Source organism: Myxine glutinosa, chromosome 8 (assembly GCF_964187855.1).
Source record: "Myxine glutinosa chromosome 8, kmMyxGlut1.1, whole genome shotgun sequence".
NCBI lineage: Eukaryota > Metazoa > Chordata > Myxini > Myxiniformes > Myxinidae > Myxine > Myxine glutinosa.
The window spans coordinates 9,822,243-9,846,253 of NC_136268.1; the positions used below are offsets into that span (position 1 = coordinate 9,822,243).

The window sequence follows — 24,011 nt, forward strand, 5'->3', positions numbered from 1 at the left end:
AGATCCGAATCTCGCTCCCGACACCAATTGTTGCGGCCAATAGTACAATTGGTGTCGAAAATTTGGGCTAAATAAATTTAGTCCCAGGTTCGAATCCCAACTCCTGACAACCAATTGTTGCGGAAACGGAGTACGGCTCTTCCCCTTAGCAAGAGGGGGGTTAATCCCCCTTTTATTTTCACTGGCCGTCTCCGCTCCTGAAGCCGCCCCGCTCCCTCCACGAGGCAGGTGGGCAACCTCGCTCGAGACCACGGACAAGATGTTATTTTGCCGAGCTGATTAGCAGCCCGCGGCTCGAACCATTAGCAGTACTAAACCCGATCCTAAACGTTGGCCAAATCGTGCCACAGGTATTCAATGGGGAAATCACAGACGATCGGATGTGAAGGAAGAAGAAGACTCAGGTAGGAAATAACAGGATTTTATTACTAACTATTATTGTACAAAACCAAAGAAACCAAGGAGGAGGAAAGAAACGAAAATAATGACAGAAGGAGAAGACACAGTGCAATTCTACTTATCTATACAGGCTTACTTATACCCCAGGGACAAGACACACAAAACAAACTCATGTACACAAAAGGATGGAATGGCAGGAATGGGTGGAGGGATGAGAAGGTTCAGGTCCGTGCAAACAGCAGGGCTGGAGGTGACAGCTCCGACTCCTCGCACTCTGGTTCACAGAACGGGCGACAGGGAGATCCGAAGACCGCGGCACGTCGAGGTTCGCGTGCCCGCACTGGTTGTTCTTCAGAGTGCTGGTTGGTATCGCGAGCAGGGCGTGCCGATTCTCACTCGCTTTCCTCTCCAGAACTCTCTCTCTCCTCCTCAACTGAACTCTCTCAACTGAGCTCCGGTAGACTGCGGTGGGGGGGGGGGGGGGGGGGGCTCCGCGCGACGGGTTATATAATCACGCCCATGAAACTTTCGCGAACCTCCTCGAACGCTCTCTCTCCGCCCTCTCAGGCCAAACCCCTCATCCTTGGTTGGTTGATCGGGGCTGGTTGGTTGATTCACTCCTCCCTCTGATGACAAGGTGGGGCCACACCCTTCTTCCCCGAGTTGACCGCGTGTTCAATGGAGGGCGAATGCAGTTGGCAATGCGGTTGGCAATGGAGGTTCTGGGACAATTGAAAGGGGAATCTACCTTAGTTGATCTGGTGCAATGCAGTGTCAATTAATGGGAAACAGAGCCTTAAACTAACATAGAATAAGAACTAACTATAGAGAGGTTCTATGGTGGCCTACGTGCTTGTATATGGACTAGCTACGGTGCACTCATTTCAATTAACAGCTAATTAAAAGGGGAAATGTACACAGGAAATGTAATACTAAATTTACAAAGTGAAGGTTCTAATAACAATATATATATATATATATATATATATATATATATATATATATATATATATATATATATATATATATATATATATATATATACAGTCATCCCTCGCTATATCGCGGTTCACTTTTCGCGGCTTCGGTACATCGCGGGTTTTTCTCGCTAGTATATGTAAAATTATATCGCGGATTTTTCGCTATATCGCGGGATTTTGCGGTGTAAATGTATTTTTATATACTATTATTTTAAATATTTTTGTGGTAAAATAAGCATTTTCTAGCCTAAAAAATAAAAAAACGTAAAGAAATAAGAAAAATACAGTAATTAAAACATATTACAAGAAATAAAATACTGTACATAGTGTACAGTAGAAGGGTAGACAAAGAGTCGTGCGTATGGAAAACGCAGATGCGGCAGCTTCCACTTGCCGCTAGTTACCCACGTAATGGGTAACTGTAATGCTCTTTCTGGCTGTGCAGTACATTCATCATTGTCATCACCTTCATCGTCATCAGTACTGCACAGCTAATTCATAATCATCTTCATCACGCAAGTTGTAGTATTGAAGAGCCGGGGCTCTTGCTTGATACGGACGAAATGACGGGCAAGACACAAACTCGTCCGAGAAGATATTTATTCTCAAAACCAACTCGGGAACACTGAAAAGCCCGTTTATCGGGCTGCATTGTAAAGCACAACCAGAAACCGAAAGCCACGCCTCTCAAGCGTGGCGTGCTTCGGTGGTCACGTGATCAACAGGTGTAGCTGATTATACCCGCAAAGCGCGGCACGCTTTAGCGGTCACGTGACCAGCCACTCTCGCGCCGGGGATCCCCGCCGGTGACGTCACCGGCTGAAGCAAGGAGATTCTGATGCTGGTCTTGCTTGGGGGACCCATGGGTAGCTACAGTATCTTCAATGGTGAGTACCCATTAGAATTTTATATGTTGTTAAAATTACGTATGTTTAAGAGTGTAAAAAGTGTTTAAGAGTATAGGAAGTGTTTATAAGAGTATGGGAAAGGTTAATAAGAGTGTGGGGAGGGTCATAAAGCTTTAAAATATATATAAATAATAAAATAAAAATATGGTCGCTACTTCGCGGATTTTCGTCTATCGCGGGGGGTTCTGGAACGTAACCCCCGCGATAAACGAGGGATCACTGTATACATATATATATATATATATATATATATTGTTGCGGATCTCGGGATCGGCTCTCCCCTTATCAAGGGGGGGTTAATCCCCTTGTCTTTTTAGCTGGCCGTCCCGAGTCCTTAGAAGTTATAACGCTCCTTCCGGTCGGTATTAGCTAGGGTCATTGGTCAAAGTAGTCCCAAATACCTACTTACTAACCCGACCGTAAAGCAGGGAAATAACTCCCGCTCGAACCACGGATGATGGATAATGCCCAGTGGTTAGCAATCCGCGATCCGAGCTATTAACAAAGGCTAAAACCCATTGGAGCGGTTCCTAATCGTGCCACAGGTACTCAATTGAGAGAAAGGACGGATGCGATCGGATTAGAGGAAACTAAGAAAGAACAAGGCAATTTATTACAAATATACAGGAGGAAAGAGGAAACGAAAGGGATGTACAAGAGGAAGAAGAAGAAGCAGGACACAGGGCAGTCTTAAAAACAGTCTTAACTTGGGACCCCAGACAAACAGACACACTCACACGGGGATTGTAGCTGGTCGGGTGGAAGGTCCAGGTAGATGGTCCAGGCGATGGGGTCCAGGCTCCGGTCTACTCCAGTCCAGTGCGCGAAACCCGGCAGGCAGCTCCGCGTATCGTTCAACGCGAGCGGACCTTACATATAGTGGGGGCACTGGGATGCTTCGTACGTAATAACTGTACGTTCGTGCCAAACGCTCTCCCTCTCAAAGTTCTTTCAATGCACGCGCCTCCAACAAGTCCGTACAAGTTCTTTGCAAATGTGCGCGCCTCCAACACCGCGTAAGTCCTCCGAAAGAAGTTCGTGAAAGGGCTTTGCGCTCGCGCTTATATCATGCGCGCCAAGATCACTCCGCGCTTCATAAAGCCACGCCTGTCGGTGATATTCCCTTAGCCCTGGTTGGCTGGTGAGGGCTTACCGGCCACGCCTTTGACGGCTGGCTGACAGGCCATACCTTGTTCTTGGCATTCCGCCCCCTTTTTCCTCGGGCCTGACCGCATGGTTAATGGCGGCTTGAACGAACGCTAAGGTGGCTGCTGCTGGCAGAGGCGCGTAATGGCGTCGCTGGGAGAGAGAGAGGTTGGCAAAATGGCCGGAATTGGATTGGGGACCTACTCTTATTTAATTGATGCAACGCAGATTCAACTATTGGAAACACGGCCTTATCTAAAACACATAATAATGAAATAACTGAGTTCTATGGTGTCCTACGTGTTGCTTGTGGACTAACTAGGGGTGCCTACCTTTAACCTTTAATGTCATATTTACAAGAGTTTCATATTTACACAAGTGTGGGTTCCAAAACTGCAACTATATATATATATATATATATATATATATATATATATATATATATATATAATTAATGCTTTGGGACATTGGCAGTAGTATATCAAAATCTCTCTCCAGCCTAGTTTTGACATTCCCATGCCCCAAAACATGTTGATACTGCTTCCAGTGCATTCAGAAAGTATTCCGACCCCTTCACTTTTTTCACATTTTGTTATGTTGCAGCCTTATGCTGAAATCGTTTAAATTCATTTTTTCCCTCATCAATCTACACTCAATACCCCATAATGACAAACAGAAAACAGGATTTTAGAAAGTTTTGCAAATTTATTAAAAATAAAAAACTGAAATCACATTGACATAAGTATTCATACCCTTTGCTATGACACTTGAAATTTAGCTCAGGTGACTCCCATTTCTCTTGATCATCTTTGAGATGTTTCTACACCTTGATTGGAGTCCACCTGTGGTAAATTCAATTGATTGGACCTGATTTGGAAAGGCACACACCTGTCTATGTAAGGTCTCGCAGCTGACAATGCATATCAGAGCAACAACCAAGCCATGAGGTTGAAGGAACTGCCTGCAGAGCTCAGAGACAGGATTGTGTCGAGGAACAGATCTGGGGAAGCCAACAAAATAATTCTGCTGCATTGAAGCTGCCACTGGTGCTGGTGAAGGTGCTGGCCACTCTGCCATAAAGCCCAGATCGGTGGAGTGTTGCAGTGATGGTTGTCCTTCTGGAAGTTTCTCCCATCTCCACACAGAATCTCTGGAGCTCAGCCAGAGTGACCATCGGGTTCTTGGTCACCTCTCTTACCAAGGCCCTTCTCCCCCGATTGCTCAGTTTGGCCGGGCGGCCAGCTCTTGGAAGAGTCCTGGTTGTTCCAAACTTCTTCCATTTAAGAATTATGGAGGCCACTGTGCTCTTGGGAACCTTCAATAAAAAACCACCTTTAGAGGCCATTTTTTCCCCGCAAAGCGGGGGTTGGCCTTTTTCGGGAACCATGGTTGTTGTTGTTTTTTGGTCCCCTTTTTGAAGCAATGTTTTACGGCCGGATGCCCTTCCTGACGCCAACCCTTTTTGCCGCCTTGGGAACCTTCAATGCAGCAGAGATTTTTGTTGTAGTCTTCCCCAGATCTGTGCCTCGACACAATCCTTTGTCTGAGCTCTGCAGGCAGTTCCTTAGACCTCATGGCTTGGTTTTTGCTCTGATATGCATTGCCAGCTGTGAGACCTTATATAGACAGGTGTGTGCCTTTCCAAATCATGTCCAATTAATTGAATTTACCACAGGTGGACTCCAATCAAGGTGTAGAAACATCTCAAAGATGATCAAGAGAAATGGGAGGCACCTGAGCTAAATTTCAAGTGTCATAGCAAAGGATATGAATACTTATGTCAATGTGATGTTTCAGTTTTATATTTTTAATAAATTTGCAAAACTTTCTAAAATCCTGTTTTCTCTGTGTCATTCTGGGGTATTGAGTGCAGATTGATGATGGGAAAAATGAATTTAAACGATTTCAGGATAAGGCTGCAACAACAAAATGTGAAAAAAGTGAAGGGGTCTGTACTTTCTGAATGCACTGTACATGTAATGGTTCCAAGGGTAACATGACCTTAGCAACCATTTCTATGTATTTCTTTGAGTTTGTATGAATTTCTCAATTTGCTCAATTTTCAGACTTGGGAACAATTGATTTTGTGTTCAGGTACATCGTTTGAACATATTAAGGAAGGTTTCATGTCGTCTTCATGTGGAGACGGCGGAACTCAAAAACTAAGAAGAAAAGTTGGGTATGGCCCATGGTCTAATAGTTTTTACCACATTTATTTTATTTGGTTTACAATTACTTTTAATAGTCATTATTGTTAAATTTTACTTTTATTGTCCTGGTTCGTTTCTTGGTTTTGTGGGTTCGGAATAACCCTGTGTGTTCCCAATCAGATAAGACTTCGAACCTTCCCACGCACGCGAAAAGATAATCCCGCCAAGTTCGAAATATGCCTCGGATTTAAAGCTCGTTTTGGTCATTCGTCCTTTTGGGGTCTTAACCCTGGGGACACGGCAATATATATAACTGAATATGTTTAGACTTTACTTTGTACAACACATGTTGTGACTAGATAGTTTGTAGAACATATTACCCTGTAGGCCGTAGAACATGCAATGGTCAAGTATATACTTCAATTTAAATGAAATAATGATTTTAACGATCGCTAAAAAAAAAATTATTGCAGTTTGGCGCTATTGAAGCAGCTTTTCACCATGCTTATATACCACCTTAAGTAACATGTCCAAGTATTACTAAACGGAAGGGTTTTCAAAGTGCCAAAAAGATGATTTGTATTCTTTAGTGTTTAGTGGGGCAACTTAGCATAACAATTGTGCATTTTGTGAGGAAAGCACCAAATTTGGCACACTAGTAGACTATCCTATTATGAACAGATTTGGATATATGGGCCATCTCAAATTCAGCCCCTGATGGCTGTGGCAGCCTTTTTCCCAAATGACACCTTCAGCTTGTTCTGACGAATTGCATCATCAATTGGCTTGGTCCTTTCCACCAGGCATTCTCTGGTGAAAGCCTGGAACTGCTCTTGGCCAATCTTCTTCACATTCCTGACAATCTCAACTGCAGCAGGACCCGCAATTTCCTTTGTGTCAAGGACAACCAGATCCATGCTCTCTTCCTCAAAGGGGTTGCCAAGCTCTTCTATGACGCTGACAAGGGCGCGGACATCCTTGGCGAAAGAGGTCTGCACACTTGGTGTCTGGTCGTGATGACGTGTGTCCTCTCGCCTCCCCCAGTGTTGATGGCCATCTTGGAACTCTTCTATGGCCCTGGCAACTTCTGGCCCGGCAATCATCCAACGCCGCAGGGCACTTGGGTTGTCAGTGAGGCCGACTGCTCCACCATCTCCTTTGATGCAGGCGTTATTCTGTTCATGCGCCTGGTCAATTGGCATCGAAGAGAACACCTTCTTCGTCTTCTGTACAGTGAAGTTGCCAGCCCTGAATTATCTGGCTACATCTGGGTGCTTCATTGGGAGTGCAACCATGTCCCTCAGGTGAACAGGGACCCACCTGGCATAGTGTGTGTGGTCTAAGGCATGGAACCATGGGACCAGTTCCGTCAGGGCATCAAGGTACATCGTGAATGAAGCCTGCCGCAGAGAACGCACGTAGACCAGTACCAACATCTCTAGTTCCAGCACAGTTGCCCAGTACTGAAAATTGGGAATGTCTTCTCCTCTCTGGTGACACCAGTCTTCGAACTCAGGCAGGTCTTCTGCATCATCAGCATATGTCATACAGTGGCGTTCATACGCACGGTGTTGCAGGATGTGCAGTGCCGCTGCAGTGATTTGATGAGCTCTTCTTGTGCGGGTGACGTGGGCAGCTCGCAGGAAGGAGTCTGCCGTCCCTGGCGTTGCAATCTCAGCTTGCAAATCTGCAAAATCTGCAAATCTTGCAAAAATCAAATCTCTGAATCTGAGATGGCCCAATATCCAGATCTTTTCATATGATAGTCTACTAGTGTGCCAAATTTGGTGCTTTCCTCACAAAATGCACAATTGTTATGCTATATTTATCTTAGCTGCCGGACTAGTTCAAATATATAATTCAATTGAAATAAAATAAAGATTGTAATTGCCATATAAATAATTAAATTATGTATTTTACCGCCATTGACGCAGTGCCTATTACACCACCTAAGTTAACAAGTTACATGAGTTTTGTCACACCTGCTGTTTGTGTCCATTATGATGTCCTTAAAAACAGTAGGTTTCCTGTTTGGAATGATTTTCAATTTTTTTTTTTTACTGCCAGGCAGACAGAGTAAAAAAAAAAGAAGAAGATCTCACTCCTCTCTGTGCACGTGTGATCGGGCCAAATTCAGAGCCAAAGTACTGTTAAACTACAGGTTTGTTTTCCAATTTGTGTTAAAAATATAACATTCAAAGGAAATGACGTTCCTCAATCATAAACGGATGTTTGTAGACAGACAGAAGTGAACCAATTGCCTAACCCCGCTTTTCACTTCATGTAAGTAGGGTATTGCGTAAAATATAAGCTCAAATTTAAAGATAAACTTGGACTTGGTCATGTCCTACTCCAATACAGACTCCAGGTCGATGTACAAATACTGCAATTTATCTGTCTCGGGGATGCTTAAGACCTTGCATAAGTGCATATTTGTGCATGTACTGTGCATGCAACTCCTGTATCCGGCTAACGCAGCACAAGCGAGGTCAGGGTTGCCAGATATGAAAAGTGTAAATAATGTATTTTTTCTTCTTCTGAAATCTGACTTATCGTACATTCAAAAAGAACCATGAAAAATTATCATACATTCAAAAACAGCTGTTAAAATTATCGTACATTAAAAAAAAAGTCATGAAAATTATTGTACATTCAAAAAGAGCTATGAAAAATTATCGTACATTCAAAAAGAGGCATGAAAAATTATTGTGCATTCAAAAAGAGGCATGAAAAATTATCATACATTCAAAAAGAGGCGTGAAAATTATTGTACATTCAAAAAGAGGCATGAAAAATTATTGTACATTCAAAAAGAGCTGTGAAAAATTATCATACATTCAAAAACAAGGTTGGTTGAGACCTCCGCTTCCGGTCTTGCCGGCGAGGCTTACGTTTTTTCGCAGCTGTTTCAGCTGTTTCAAAGTTAAGTAATTGTTCCCATTTGTATTTTCGTCAAAACTGTATTTATTTTATGGTGTGTGTACCTTTAGTGTGTCCCAAGGAAGATTATTATCGGTGTAAATCTTTCATACCTGTATAGAAAATCGTCGGTTAATTTGTGTCGCGTCTTTTGAGGCCTTGTAGGCCACCGTGTCCTACCTTGAGGCTTTGTTTTTCTCTCAGCGGTCCGTCGTTTGTGCTCCAATAACTTTCGTTCTCTGTTTTTCCCAGTCTTTTCACCCCATAGCCTACTTCCTTGTTTAAAATCTCCACTCTCAAAAAAAAAACCCCCCCCAAAAAACATTTCCTTCTCTGTTCTTATTCGTTGTTCTTATTTGTTTATTCGTTGTTCTTATTCGTTTGTTCGTTCTTCGACCATGTGTTTCTCCCCCATTTCCCCAGATAGTTTTCACTGTTAAACTTTAAAATGTTTAAACTTTCCCCTGAAGTACTGTATTCTGTCGTGTATGATAACACCTTTTTCTTCTTCTTCTTTAAAAGGTTGCTTTCAACTTGCTCACCAAATCTATTCATTACAAAAAAAAATTCCATCTCTTACAGTGCCTCTTTCATACATTCCCAAAACTCACCTGCACTCCACCCCCTCTTCCCCCCCCCCCCCCTCCAGCGTCCTTAAACGTATTTTTAACTCGAAGGTCACAAGAAACTCATTTTGCAATAAATGTTCGTTTCCCATTAATCGTACAACACTTTCTAAATTCCAATCTCATCCCTCCCCTCCAGATCTTCCCCATCACCCCTCCCCTCAAACTTCCCCATCACCCCTCCCCTCCAAAACTTCCCCATCACCCTTCCCCTCCAAATCTTCCCCATCACCCCTCCCCTCCAAAACTTCCCCATCACCCCTCCCCTCCAAATCTTCCCCATCACCCATCCCTTTCAAATCTTCCCCTTGCCCCTCCCCTCCAAATCCTCCCCATCACCCATCCCTTTCAAATCTCCCCTCTTGCCCCTTCCCTCCGAAACTCCCCCCACACCCCTCCCCTCCTAGACTCCCCCTCACCCCTCCCCTCCAAATCTCCCCCATCTCCCATCCCTTTCAAATCCCTCCCCTTGTCCCTTCCCTCCTAAACTCCCCCTTAACCCTTCCCCTCATAAACTCCCCCCACACCCCTCTCCTAAACTCCCCCCACACCCCTCCCCTCCGAGACTCCCCCCTCACCCCTTCCCTCCAAATCTCCCCCATCTCCCATCCCTTTCAAACCACCGCTTGTCCCTTCCCTCAAAAACTCCCCCCTCACCCCTCCCCTTCAAATCTCCCCACCCTCATTTCTACTCCATTTCCCCCCCCCCCCTCACTCCTCCTCAAAGCATCCTTCCCGCTTCTTCCCCCTTCCAACTCTCACCTCCATCTCCCCCAACCTTCCTCCTCGCTCTTCCCCCTCCTCAAATAACACCTCATTGTGCCTCACCCATTCACCATAAAACCTTTTGTCCGCCCCATCCTTCCCTTTCTCCGAGCTATTCTGAAATCTCTGACGCACCTTCAACAGCTCTCCCTACCTCTTCCTCCTCTTCCACATCTTACCCTACCCCTCCTCCCCCCTGTTCTGTATCCGATGCTCCCCCTTCCTCTTCATTAACGGTATGGTCCTCAAACATCTGGGGCCTTCATTCAAACTTAACTGATCTCTCCATACAGGTTGCTTCTGACAAACCAGACGTGATCTGCTTAACAGAAACTTTCCTCCTTCATGATTTCTCTGATTCCTTAGGATCTCTCCCGGGTTACTCCCTCCTCCAGTATGATAGACCTGAGCCTCGTCATGGAGGAGGGGTTGCTATCTTTATCAAAAACTCTTTCTCACTCGCTCTTGGTTATGACTAACTTCCCTGAAAATGTCTGCTGCTCTTCTTCTGCTCCAATCGGCTCATCTGATCATGTGCTTGTCAAAGTGGACATTTCTCTGACCATTCTCAGGGAGCCTCCTCAGCGTCGACGAGTCTGGCATTTCACTCAGGCCAACTGGCACGGTCTTCAAGCAGCCATCAATCATCTGGACTGGTCTCCCATCTCAACCACCTCTGACATCAACTCATCCTGGGAATTCTTCAAAATTAAATTGCTCTCTCTCATGCACAGATTTATCCCATCTCGTCTTCAGTTGTCATACCGTTCCTCCCGTCCATGGTACACGGAATCTTGTGGTGAGGCTGTTGCCCAGAAACAACTTGCCTTCGTCTCCTGGAAAGCAAATCCAACGGAAAGAAATCTCATTTCCTTTCACAAAGCCCGAAACAAGTGTGTGTCTACCCTCAGGAGAGCCAGGAAACAATATCTCTCCATTCTCAAGACCGAACTCTCTTATCTGACTCCCTCTTCCAAATCCTGGTGGCGTCTGGTCAAATCTGTTTCTGGTGTTTGTTCCCCCTCCTTCCCCTCCCTTACCTCAAACGGCTACACAGCTGACTCCGCACGTGAAAAAGCTGAATGCCTCAACTCTGTGTTTGCCTCTAAATCTTGTGTCCCAAACCCATCCCTCTCTGTACCCACCATACCCAGCCATACCCAGCTGCTCCTGGACTCTGTGTCTTTTCCTCCTGACAAGTTGGAAAAGTTTCTGTCAACCCTCGACTCTGATTCTGCAACTGGACCTGACGGCATCAGCCCACGGGTCCTAAAATCCTGTTCTTCCGCTCTTTCACTCCCTGTCTCTGTTCTCTTCACCCTCTCTTTTGCTCAAGGTCATCTGCCATCTGCTTGGAAATCAGCCAACATCACCGCTTTACACAAAAAATGTGCAAAAACAAATCCTAGCAACTACAGACCAATCAGCATTCTCCCAATTATCAGCAAAGTCATGGAATCCATCATTGCTTCGGATATGAAATCTTGCCTCTTCTCCAATGGCTTGATCTCTGATCATCAATTTGGTTTCAGACCAGGTCACTCTACTCTGGACATGCTGCTTCTGCTGTCTCAACAATGGATGGAGGTCCTCAATGCCAAACAGGAAATTAGAGCTGTCTCCCTTGACATATCACGTGCCTTTGATACGGTCTGGCATCCTGCTCTGCTCACCAAACTCTCCTCCTTTGGTATCCATGGAAATCTCCACGCATGGCTGGCGGACTTCCTCTCTAGTTGTAGTCAACGTGTGGCCCTAAATGGGTTTCTCTCATCTCCTCTTCCTGTTCAGGCTGGAGTTCCCCAAGGCAGTGTTCTGGGCCCTGTGCTTTTTGTGGTCTTCATCAATGATCTCTCCGGCCCTCTTCAAAATCCTCTCTATCTCTTTGCTGATGACTCCACTCTCTGCCGCTCCATTCGTCATCCCTCAGATCGGCAGTCTGCAGCCTCCTCACTCTCTGCAGACCTGGACAAAATCACTGACTGGGCAAACAAGTGGAACATGTCTTTCAATCCTGACACATCTCGCACTCTTAAGATGTCTCTCCGAAAAGACAGACTGGAGAACCCTCCCATCCACTTTCTGAATAATCCTCTCCAAGAAGTTCTGTCACTCAAGCTTTTGGGTCTCACTATCTGCCATGCTCTTTCCTGGGAAAACCACATTTCAAATCTGGCCTCCAAAGCCAGTCGCCAACTGGGCATCCTCCGTCGTGCGAAGTCTTTCCTTGGCACACCTGAGCTCCTCACCACATACAAGGCTTTCATCTGCAGGTTAATGGAATACTGCTCTCCCCTCTGGGCTGGTGCTCCTGCCTCACACCGAGCTCGTCTTCACGCTGTTGAAACCAAAGCGTTCAGAATCATTGGAATCTCCCGTGATGAAGCTACCTCCGAGGGCCTTTCACTTACTCACCGCAGGCAGCTTGGTGGTCTTTCTGTCCTCTACCGACTCCTCTCCGGCCTTGCTCCTCCGGCTCTCTCTGGGCTCTGTCCCCCAAATATTTCTACAGGTCGCACAAGATCTGCCAGCAACCCTCTTATGGTTAAACTGCCTAAATCAAGACTCTCTGCTCACCTTCACTCCTTCATTCCTCTTTTTTCCCACCTGTGGAACAAACTCCCTCACTCTCTTCAATCCCACTCCTCCCTCCAGGTCTTTAAAACAGCTGTTCACCACCATCTCTTATCTTCCCTCATCCAAAACCTTGATCTTTTTTACCCCTGCTAATTTCACCCCACATCCACTTTTTTGAAATACCAACTTCTTTCCTGGAAGTCCTTGGTGTCCTTGTGTTTATACATACTTCTCCCACCCCCCCCCCCTTCCCACGCCGCCTCCCCCCAAGCCCTCTTCCTCACACACATTCCCGATGTCCCTGCTCTCAAATGTTGTGTTTATGTGCTTCCCCTTCTCTCCCCATCTTGTCTACCGCTCCCCTTTTTATATAGTTTGTTTGTTTGTCTGTTTGATTTGTTTGTGTGATAAATGTTATCTCTTTCATGAGCCTCGATTATGTATACAAGAAAAAAAAAAAAAAAAAAGCTGTGAAAATTATCGTACATTCAAAAAGAGCCGTGAAAAATCCTCATACATTCAAAAAGAGCCGTGAAAATTATTGTGCATTCAAAAAGAGGCGTGAAAATTATTGTACATTTAAAAAGCTGTGAAAAATTATCGTACATTCAAAAAGAGCCGTGAAAATTATTGTACATTCAAAAAGAGCTGTGAAAATTATTATACATTAAAAAAGAGCTGTGAAAAATTATCGTACATTCAAAAAGAGTTGTGAAAAATTATCGTACATTCAAAAAGTGCAATGAAAAATTCTCACATTCAAAAAGAGCCATGAAAATTATTGTGCATTCAAAAAGAGCCATGAAAATTATTGTACATTCAAAAAGACCCATGAAAAATTATCGTACATTCAAAAACAGCCGTGAAAATTATTGTGCATTCAAAAAGCCGTGAAAATTATTGTATATTCAAAAAGAGCCGTGTAAATTATTGTACATTCAAAAAGAGCCGTGAAAAATTATCGTACTTTTAAAAAGCCGTGAAAATTATTGTACATTTAAAAAGAGCTGTGAAAAATTATCGTACATTCAAAAAGAGCCATGAAAAATTCTCATACATTCAAAAAGAGCCGTGAAAATTATTGTGCATTCAAAAAGAGCCGTGAAAATTATTGTGCATTCAAAAAGAGCCGTGAAAATTATTGTGCATTTCAAAAAGCCATGAAAATTATTGTGCATTCAAAAAGAGCCGTGAAAATTATTGTACATTCAAAATGAGCCATGAAAATTATCATACATTCAAAAAGCCGTGAAAATTATCATACATTCAAAAAGAGCTTTGAAAAATGATCATACATTCAAAAAGAGCCATGAAAATTATTGTACATTCAAAAAGAGCCGTGGAAATTATTGTGCATTCAAAAAGAGGCGTGAAAATTATTATACATTTAAAAAGAGCTGTGAAAAATTATCGTACATTCAAAAAGAGCCATGAAAAATTCTCATACATTCAAAAAGAGCCGTGAAAATTATTGTGCATTCAAAGAGCCATGAAAATGATTGTACTATTCAAAAAGAGCCATGAAAATGATTGTACATTCAAAAAGAGCCGCGAAAATTATTGTGCATTCAAAAAGAGCCGTGAAAATTATTTTTACATTCAAAAAGAGCCGTGAAAAATTATCGTGTGTTCAAAAAGCCGTGAAAATTATTGTATATTCAAAAAGAGCCGTGTCAATTATTGTGCATTCAAAAAGAGCCGTGAAAAATTATCGTACTTTTAAAAAGCCGTGAAAATTATTGTACATTTAAAAAGAGCTGTGAAAAATTATTGTGCATTCAAAAAGCCGTGAAAATTATTGTATATTCTAAAAGAGCCGTGTAAATTATTGTACATTCAAAAAGAGCCGTGAAAAATTATCGTACTTTAAAAAAGCCGTGAAAATTATTGTACATTTAAAAAGAGCTGTGAAAAATTATCGTACATTCAAAAAGAGCCATGAAAAATTCTCGTACATTCAAAAAGAGCCGTGAAAATTATTGTGCATTCAAAAAGAGGCATGAAAAATTATGCATTCAAAAAGCTGTGAAAAATTATTGTGCATTCAAAAAGAGCCGTGAAAATTATCGTGCATTCAAAAAGAGCCGTGAAAAAATTATTGTGCATTCAAAAAGAGCCGTGAAAATTATTGTGCATTCAAAAAGCTGTGAAAAATTATCGTACATTCAAAATGAGCCATGAAAATTATCATACATTCAAAAAGCCGTGAAAATTATCATACATTCAAAAAGAGCCGTGAAAATTATTGTACATTCAAAAGGAGCTGTGAAAAATGATCATACTTTCAAAATGAGCCATGAAAATTATCATACATTCAAAAAGCCGTGAAAATTATCATACATTCAAAAAGAGCCGTGAAAATGATTGTACATTCAAAAAGAGCCGTGAAAAATTATTGTACATTCAAAAAGCCGTGAAAATTATCACATTCAAAAAGAGCCGTGAAAATGATTGTACATTCAAAAAGAGCCGTGAAAAATTATCGTACATTCAAAGAGAGGCATGAAAAATTATCATACATTCAAAAGAGCCGTGAAAAATTATCGTATATTCAAGAATCCGTGAAAATTATGATACGAGGACCAGTCAATAAGTAACCTTAAAATGGCGATATAAATTCGAGAATGTAATGTGTGTAGTTGTAGACGACCTTTGTTATATCTATGGGTAAGACATGTTTTGCCTGTTTTAGATCTGGCAACATTGAGCGTATGACGTCAGTAGAGCAGTTCCAAATGGCGGCTCCCTTAGAAGCATGCACCAGGGAGGAGCAACGTTCTGTCATCTGTTTCTTCGGAAGTGAGGGTGTGAATCCCAGTGAAATCCATCATAGAATGAAGATGCAATATGGTGATGCATGTTTATTGCTGCAGCAGGTGTACGACTGGGACAGGAAGTTTAAAAGTGGAGTGTCCAGTGTGGCAGACGCTGCTCGCTCGGGCCAGCCTCACACAGCCGACACACCAGAAATGTTCGCAGGAGTTGAGCGCGTGCTAAGGGAAAACCGTCGCATTACGCTGGATGAAGTGGTCTCCGAATTGAACATTAGCCATGGTTCAGCACACCATATCATTCACAACGTGCTGGGGTTCCGCAAAGTGGCTGCAAGGTGGGTGCCTAGACAACTCACACCAAAACTGAAGGAACTTTGATGGCAACAAACATCACACACTTTTCATCACACACCTTTCGTCGCGCACCTTTCGTCGCACACCTTTCGTCGCGCACCCATTCTGTCATTCTGTCATCGTTCTGTCATTTAAAAAATATTTTATTTTATTTTTTTATGTTGAAGGCTCCAGGCGCAGACTATGTCGTCCTCATCGAGGCCAGGCCAAATAAAAGAGCTGCATTGATAGAAAAGTATAGAAAGAGAGAATAGTCTAAGAGTTTTTGAGAAAGCAGAGAATCTGCTTTTTGAAAAGGGGAAGATCATAAGTGTTTGGAAAGACATGTGAAGGTAAAGAGTTCCAGAGTTTGGCAGTGGAGGGGAAGAAACAAACATCGTAACGGCCCACCCTTGAGTTGCCAATGGCCACACAATAATCATGAGATGTAGTGGCTTGTCGAGTAATCCGTGGTCTCGCTAATGGCGGTGGTATACAGGCAGCAAGTTCTTGGGAGCAAAAACCTAAGTAATATCTGTAGAAAAGAGAAAGAGCCAACTTTGCAACGTAATTTGAGCGGGTCAAGTTTTGAGGTCAGATTGGGAGAGTTGATAAGTCGAATTACTTTTAATTCAATTCTGTCCAGTAAGTATGTGGAACTAGACCCTCCCCGGATGTGAGAGCAGTACTCTATACAAGGACGAATCAATCCTTTATATAGTTGAAGAAACTGTTGAGAGGACAAGAATCTTCGACATCTGAACAGGACTCCCAGTTTCGTTGAGGCAGATTTAGCTATTTGTGTAATGTGTGGATTCCAGGATAGATTTGAAGTTAGGGTAATACCTAGTAGGTTTATTGTATCACATGGTGTAATTGTGGAACTTTCAAAGGAGATTGGAGAGATGAGAGGAGTTTTGGTTTGAGATATGGGAAGAAATTGAGTTTTAGAAGCATTAAACTGAACCTGGTTACATTTGCCCCACTGGGAAATCTTGTCCAAATCCGAATTTAAAGAGGTGGTTGTAATAAAACGAGATGCAGATCGATTGAGAGAAGATGGGGCAGATGGGAAAAAATGGAGGAATGCAACGTTGAGTCATCAGCATATGAGTGCATTTGGTTATTTGTAGAAGAAAGGTCATTGATAAAAAGAAGGAAGAGTGTTGGAGACAGAATAGAACCCTGAGGAACACCGCTGTTGATTGGGAAGGAGGGAGATGTTGAGCCATGGACAATTACAGAGATAGAGCGGTCAGAGAGAAAGCTCGATATGAGAGAGCAGAGTGAAGGAGGAAAGCCGAGAGGGAAGCTTGGATATCAGACCCTGATGCCAAACTCTGTCAAAGGCTTTTGAGATGTCAAGGCCTACAACAAAGGATTCCCCAAAATCTCTCAGAGAAGAGGCCCAGACATTCGTAATGTAAGAAAGGATATCACCGGTAGATCTTGCCTTGCGAAAGCCATATTGGTCAGATGGAAGACTGTGAGATTCAAGATGCTTGAGGAAATGGTTATTGAGAAGACATTCAAAGACGTTGGAAATCGTAGAAGTCAGAGCAATAGGACGGTAGTTGGAAGGGTTTGAACAATCACCCTTCTTTAAAATAGGCTGCACGAAGGCATGTTTCCAGGAAAGAGGAAAAGTTTGGGTTTTTAAACAAAAACGAAACAAACGAGCAAGCACGGGTGCAAGTTCTGAAGCACACTCCTTCAAGACACAAGGAGGAATGCCATCTTGTCCGTATGCCTTTTGTGTCCAGAGAGAGGAGTACCTTTTTGACTGCATGGAAAGAGATTAAAGGGAGGGGCAAATGATTGGTAAGGGGTGAATCAGAGGGAGATGGAATGTTGGAGTCATCTAGAGTGGAATTAGAGGAGAAAAGAGAACCAAAAAGAGTTGTTTCGTCAGTCGGAGAAACAGCTATAGAACCATCAGAACGGAACAGTGAAGGAAAGGTAGAGCGGCAGAAGTTGTTGGAGATACTTTTGGCTAATGACCAGAAAGATCTATTAGTGGAAGAAGATGAGAGGTTGTCACATTTCTTTTGGATAAAGGAATGCTTCGCCTCACGAATAACATGTTTGCAATGGTTTCTAGCAGATATGAAGGCTGAATGTGTGTCGGAGGAAGAAGAGTTTTTCCATGTCCTATATGCCGCATCTCGAGCACGAATGGCTGCAGAGCAGGAATTATTGAACCAAAAGTTGGTAAGAGAGGTAAACTTGAAAGAGAAGGGGATATAAGCCTCAATTCCTGCAACAATAACCTCAGCTATACTTTCAGCAGAGATGGAGGCATCAGCCGAGGAGAGGCAGTAGTCTTTCCAGGGAAAGTCAGAAAAGAAGTTTCTTAAACCAGTCCAGTCAGCGCTGTTGAAATGCCAATACTGGCGTTTAGTCGGAGCAGTTGCCGAAGGAGTGGTGGTAAGTAAAATGATGTTTACACGATTGTGGTCAGAAGAACCAATTGGAGGTGAGATTGTGCAGTTGTAACGCGACGGATTAGAGGTAAAGAACAAATCCAAAGCATTGGAGGAGTGGTCATGACGATCTGGAATATGGGTAGGGTGGGTGATAATTTGTTCCAAATCATTGAGAATGGAAAATGTAATAATAATAATAATAATTCATTTATTTTGTATAGCGCTTTTCCAGAAGCCCAAAGGCGCTTTGACAGAGTGGAAAACATAATGCATAACAATACATGAAAACAACAATTGCAAAAAGACAAGAATCAAGAAAACAAACAGCAGCGATATACGGCATATATATAAGACAAGAATCAAAAAGACAAGACAAGAATCAATAGGGAAATATTTAAAGCAAAAGGAGGGAGAAGGAGAAGAGATAGTCAGGGGTTAAATGCTGTGGGTTGAATGTTGAATGCAGCGTTGAACAGGTGGGTCTTTAGTGATGTTTTGAATGTGGTGAGTGAGGAGGAGTCTCTGATGGTGTGAGGTAGTGAGTTCCAGAGGGTGGGAGCAGCGATGGAGAAGGCCCTGTCCCCCCAGGATCTGAATTTGGTCCGGATGGAGGGGGTCAGGAGGTTGGTACCAGCAGAGCGGAGGTTGCGGGTGGGAGTGTGTCTGGAGAGGAGGTCAGCCAGGTAGGATGGGGCCAGGTTATGGAGGGCTTTGTATGTCAAGAGGAGGATTTTGTACTGGATTCTCTGGGGGATGGGGAGCCAGTGAAGCTTGTAAAGGACGGGGGTGATGTGGTCACGGGTCCGGGAATGAGTGAGTAGACGGGCAGCGGAGTTCTGAATGTATTGGAGTTTATTGGTGATTTTTGAGGGTGAACCATAGAGGAGGCTATTGCAGTAGTCCAGACGGGAGGTGATGAAGGCGTGGATGAGGGTTTCTGCAGCCGTGGAGGAGAGGGATGAGCGGAGACGGGCAATGTTTTTCAGGTGAAAGAAGGCTGACTTTGTGATCTGTTTAGTGTATTTGTCGAAGGAAAGGGTTTGGTCAAAGATGACGCCAAGATTCCGGATGTGAGGGGAGGTGGATACTGGGATACCGTCGATGTTGAGGGCAAAGTTATGGGTGGATTTTGTGAGCGTTTTTGGGCCAATGATGATTATTTCAGATTTATCACAGTTAAGCTTGAGGAAGTTGATTTGAAGCCAGGATTTTATTTCAGTGATGCAGTTTGTCAGGATAGAGTGGGTGTCGGTGGAGACGGACTTGGTGGAGATGAAAAGCTGGATGTCATCGGCGAAGCAGTGGAATTGGAGACCATGACGGCGGATTAAGTGACCGAGCGGGGACAGGTAAAGGATGAAGAGGAGGGGGCCAAGAACTGAACCTTGGGGGACACCTTGGGGGAGGGGAGCAGTGGGGGATTTGCAGTTATTGATGGAGATGAACTGGCATCTGTCAGAGAGGTATGATTTAATCCAAGAGAGGGCAGTGCCGGTGACGTTAAAGGTGGATTCAAGTCGGGTGAGGAGGATAGTGTGATCGATGGTGTCAAAGGCAGCGCTGAGGTCGAGGAGGACGAGAATGTTGAGGTTGCCAGCGTCAGAGGAGAGGAGAAGGTCGTTGGTGATTTTGAGGAGAGCAGTTTCAGTACTGTGGTTGGAGCGGAATCCGGATTGGAATGTTTCATACAAGTTATTGGCAGAGAGATGATGTTTGAGTTGAGTGGCTACAGCGCGTTCCAAAACTTTTGACAGAAAGGGTAGGTTGGAGATGGGTCTGAAGTTGTTTAGGGTGTCAGGGTTTAGACCAGGTTTTTTTAGAATGGGGGTAACAGCAGCAATTTTGAGGGAAGGTGGGACGATGCCTGTAGACAGGGAGGAGTTTATTGTTGCAATGATAAGTGGAGAGAGAGCAGGGAGGGAGGCTTTGACAAAGCTGGAGGGGATGGGGTCAAGAGTGCAGGTGGCAGTTTTCATTCCTATGAGGAGTTCAGAGAGGTCAGTAGGAGAGATTGGGGAGAACCGAGACAGGGGATGGCAGGACAAGGGGGGGCAGGTGGTTGGAGGGGGAGCGGGTGCGGCGGTGGTCAAGCTGTTGTAGATGTTGTCAATTTTGCGTTGGAAGAAAGAGAGGAAGGAGATGCAGTTGTCTACTGTGAATGACTGGGTGGTGGTGTTCAGGGGGCGGAGGAGTTTGTTTATTGTCGAGAAGAGTGCTTTTGGGTTTCCGGAGCCAGAGTGGATAATTTGAGAGTAGTAGGCAGAGCGGGCGCGGGAGAGGGCATCTTTGTAGTGTTGTATGTGGTCCTTGTAGGCTTGGGAGTGAACTGTGAGACCCGTTTTATTGCGGAGTCTTTCAAGTTGGCGAGCACGAGTTTTCATCAGGTGGAGTTCAGGGGTAAACCAGGGAGCAGAATGGGTGAAAGAAACTGTTTTGGTTTTTACAGGCGCAAGCTGGTCAAGGCAGGAGGAGAGAGTGTGGTTGTAGTAGTCAGTGAGGTCGGAAGGGGTGTGGAGGTCAATGAAGGGAGAAGTGGACATTTTTTCAGAGAGGGTGGATGAGAATGAGGTAGGTGAAAGAGCGTTTAGCTTACGGAAGTTGATTGTGCGATAATGCCTTGGTGTTGGGGCGGGGATGTTGATGGTCAGAGTGATGGCTAAGTGGTCAGAGAGGGTGAGGTCGGAGCCATAGAGATGGTGCAAATTTAATCCAGTGGAGCAGACAAGGTCCAAAATGTGACCACGGATATGGGTAGGAAAGTCGACATGTTGAGTGAGGTTAAAGCAGGTGAGTAAATCAGTGAAGTCAGTGGTTATTGTGGAGTCAGTGGAGTCCATGTGGATATTGAAATCACCAAGGAGGAGGATTGAGGGGGAGAGGGAACATAGCTGGGTCAGAAAGTAGGAGAAGTCAGACAGGAATGATGGGTGTGGTTTGGGAGGGCGGTAGACGACAGCCATGACTGACTGCGTGTGACCAGAGAGTTTTAAAGCCAGGTGTTCAAATGATGGAGCAGATGAGATGGAGATGAGGTTGGTCTTGATGTCTTGACGGTGGATAACGGCAATTCCACCACCTCGGCCCTCCGAGCGTGGTTTATTGACGTAGGAATATCCATTGGGTGTGGTGAGGTTGAGTGTGTAGTAGTCCAGAGGTTGTTGCCAGGTTTCGGTGAGACAGAGAAAGTCCAGTTTGTTATCCAGGATGTATTCGTTCAGGATGAGGCATTTATTGTTGAGGGACCGGGTGTTGAACAGGGTGAGCTTGATGTTGTTTTGAACAGCAGGGATGAATTCAGGTGATTTAGCCAGGGTTCGTAGGCAAGAGGTGCGATCGTGTGGGTTGCTGTGACCAGGTGCGCTGGGACGAAGAGTGAGAGTGCGCTGAGCCGACCAGAGGACGGGGATGGAGTGACCTGATTGCAAATAAACAAACTTGCGACCGGAGCCACGGTGAATGTACCTGGGTCGTCGGAGGAGTCCATTTGATTTGATGGCAGAGATGCATGATGGGGTGGAGCGGGTATTGAGCAGAAGAAGCCTTGCGGCGGAGTACTTCAGAGCCATGCCAGGCAGGAGCGAAGGGACGAGTACGAGGCTTCAACTGTAAGAAATGTAAGAGCTTCAACTCCCCCAACATCCGTGTGGGATGATTTCAACCACTCCCTGTGGTGTACATTGTGGTCTCCTAAATAGAGGAATTCTGCTTGAGGGTGTTCGGATGTCATGGTCTCATGGCAGGATTTAAGATAGTCAAAGAAAGCTGTGAAGTTTGTAGAGTTGGGAGAGCAGTAAGTGAAACGGAGAAAAACAGTGATGGTCGGGAGACAAATCTCAAGCCAGATGACATCAAAGTTTGGAGATTCGAGGTCCACAATGCGTACAGCAGGCGTGTTGATGTTGGAGTAGACACACACTCCTCCTGTGAAGAGGAATCGTGAGTGAAGGTTGTAGTTTGAAATGTTAAAGGAGTTAAGAAGAACGTCGTGTGACAATTGTGTCTCTGAGAGAAGCAATATATTAGGAGAGTAACTTGCAAGATGATATTCAACAGAGGATGAAAGAATCACGTTCATTCAACAGGCAAGGGTCTTGGGAGGGACAACTACTGCCTGAGCCCCCCCCCCCCCCCCCTCTCGTTGGTAGCAGAGACAGGCAGGTCACCGGAGATTCTTCGCACCCCATAATGCCGGGAACTAGCGGCCATTTACTTTTTAGACTTTTTCATGTTTAGTTGGACAATGTGAGGAAATAAGAGGAAAGAGAAGTAAAGAGAGAATGTAAAGGTGAGGAGTGAAAATGAGTAAGAAAAGTGTTTGAAGAAAAGTGTATGATGTTTGTTTGCAAGAGAGAGATTGAAGCTTGCCTGGTAGCTATAGCTTGAGTGAAACAGAAAATTCAGCAATCCTGATATGGAGAGTGCAAGATGGTTCCGAGCAACACTTTAACGCTCCTAAGTCCGAACGGTAGTACCACCCTGAACGGTTGCTGCCTTCGACCTACTCCCTAAGGAACCGGTCCAACCGGATGAGTGTTTTTTTGGAGACACCATCTCCTTACTAGATGGCCGTTGGCTCCCAGAGGGAGCTCATCCGCCCTTTGACAGGTATTGTTTTTAGTCCTGCGGGGTGTCACAGTCACCCTCCCCACTGGCGAGCCAGTGAGGGTAGCCAGTTTAGTCGCCGACTGCCCGACATTCTGTCATCATTCTTTCATTCTGTCGTTCTGTCATCATTCTGTCGTTCTGTCATCATTCTGACGTTCTGTCACTGAATGATGTTCTGTCACTGAATGACGTTGTCACTGAATGACGTTCTGTCATTCTTTCATGCACCTTTTGTCGTGCACTTTTCATCACAAACTTTTCATCATACACTTTTCTTACTCATTTTCGCTCCTCACCTTTACATTCTATTCTCTTTATTTCTCCAACTGCTCAATAATGTATTTATATTTTGTACTGTAAATACTATTTGAAATACCCGGTGATGCCTGGGGAAATTCAGTAAAACACGGTATGTATTAAAATATTTCCTGCCTGACAAGTTGGGGAATGTTGGCCTTGTGCTTTTGAATGAATTACCAATGGTGTGGGTAGCAAAATGCACTTGGATCGCTTTCCCTTCTTTTTATAAATTCCACTTTAAAAATGTTTATATTTAAGGCTTTGTAATAAATATTTTATTTCACTTAAGTTAGGAGTGGAGGAATGGCTGATCAGAGTAGTGATGGCAATGTACGAGAGAGCGCGCACAGCTGTAAGGACGAAGGATGGGAACAGTGGTGAGTTTGAGGTGAAGGTGGGAGTGCATCAGGGGGCCGGTACTAAGTCCACTACTATTTGTAGCTGTGATGGAGGTGCTGGCTCGGAATGTAAAGGAGGGTTTGCCGTGGGAGTTGTATGCAGATGATCTGGTGTTGATTGCGGAGAGTATGGATGGACTGAAGGAGAAGATGAACAAGTGGGAGGAATGTATGGAGACAAAAGGTCTGAAGGTGAATATCGGAACGACTAAGGTGATGGCAAGTGGTAAAGCATGTGGTGAGGTGGAAAGAACTGGGAAGTGGCCGTGTGCTGTGTGCAGGAAGGGTGTCGGAGTGAATTCCATTCAATGTACAATGTGCGCTGAGTGGGTTCATCAAAAATGTAGTGGTCCGAGAGGGTCATTAACCAGTGTGGCAGCTACATTCAAGTGTAAGGTGTGCACAGAGGGAGCTGCAGATGGAGGACATGTTGAGTTGGATCTTGGAGATGGCGTGAAGCTGGAAGGTGTGAAAACATTTTGCTACCGAGGAGACATGCTGAATGGAGAATGTGGATCAGAATCGGCAACGGTTGCTGGAGTGAGATGTGCATGGAAGAAGTTTCTGGAACTGAGTGGCGTGCTGACGAGGAGGGGAGTGTCGTTAAAGCTGAAGGGAAAGGTGTATGTTGCATGTGTGAGAAGTGTTATGATTTATGGGAGCTAGACATGGGTAATGAACGTAGAGCAGCAATGAAGGCTGGAA

The 24,011-nt window shown here is 44.3% G+C and overlaps 1 protein-coding gene across 6 annotated transcripts in view; it reads left to right on the forward strand.

The window, feature by feature from the left end:
• LOC137432213 (CDP-diacylglycerol--inositol 3-phosphatidyltransferase) overlaps positions 1-24,011 on the forward strand; it is a 106,199-nt gene that overhangs the window by 21,488 nt on the left and 60,700 nt on the right. Inside the window, exon 2 of one of the 6 annotated variants that reach the window (XM_078782928.1) lies at positions 15,344-15,579. The exons of 3 other annotated variants lie outside the window; for them this stretch is intronic. In XM_078782928.1, the coding sequence (XP_078639054.1) occupies positions 15,522-15,579 (58 nt within the window). In that variant the 5' untranslated portion in view covers positions 15,344-15,521. The remainder of the gene's footprint in view (positions 1-15,343; positions 15,580-24,011) is intronic. 2 more of the 6 variants (XM_078782929.1, XM_078782930.1) reach the window with 2 other exon arrangements.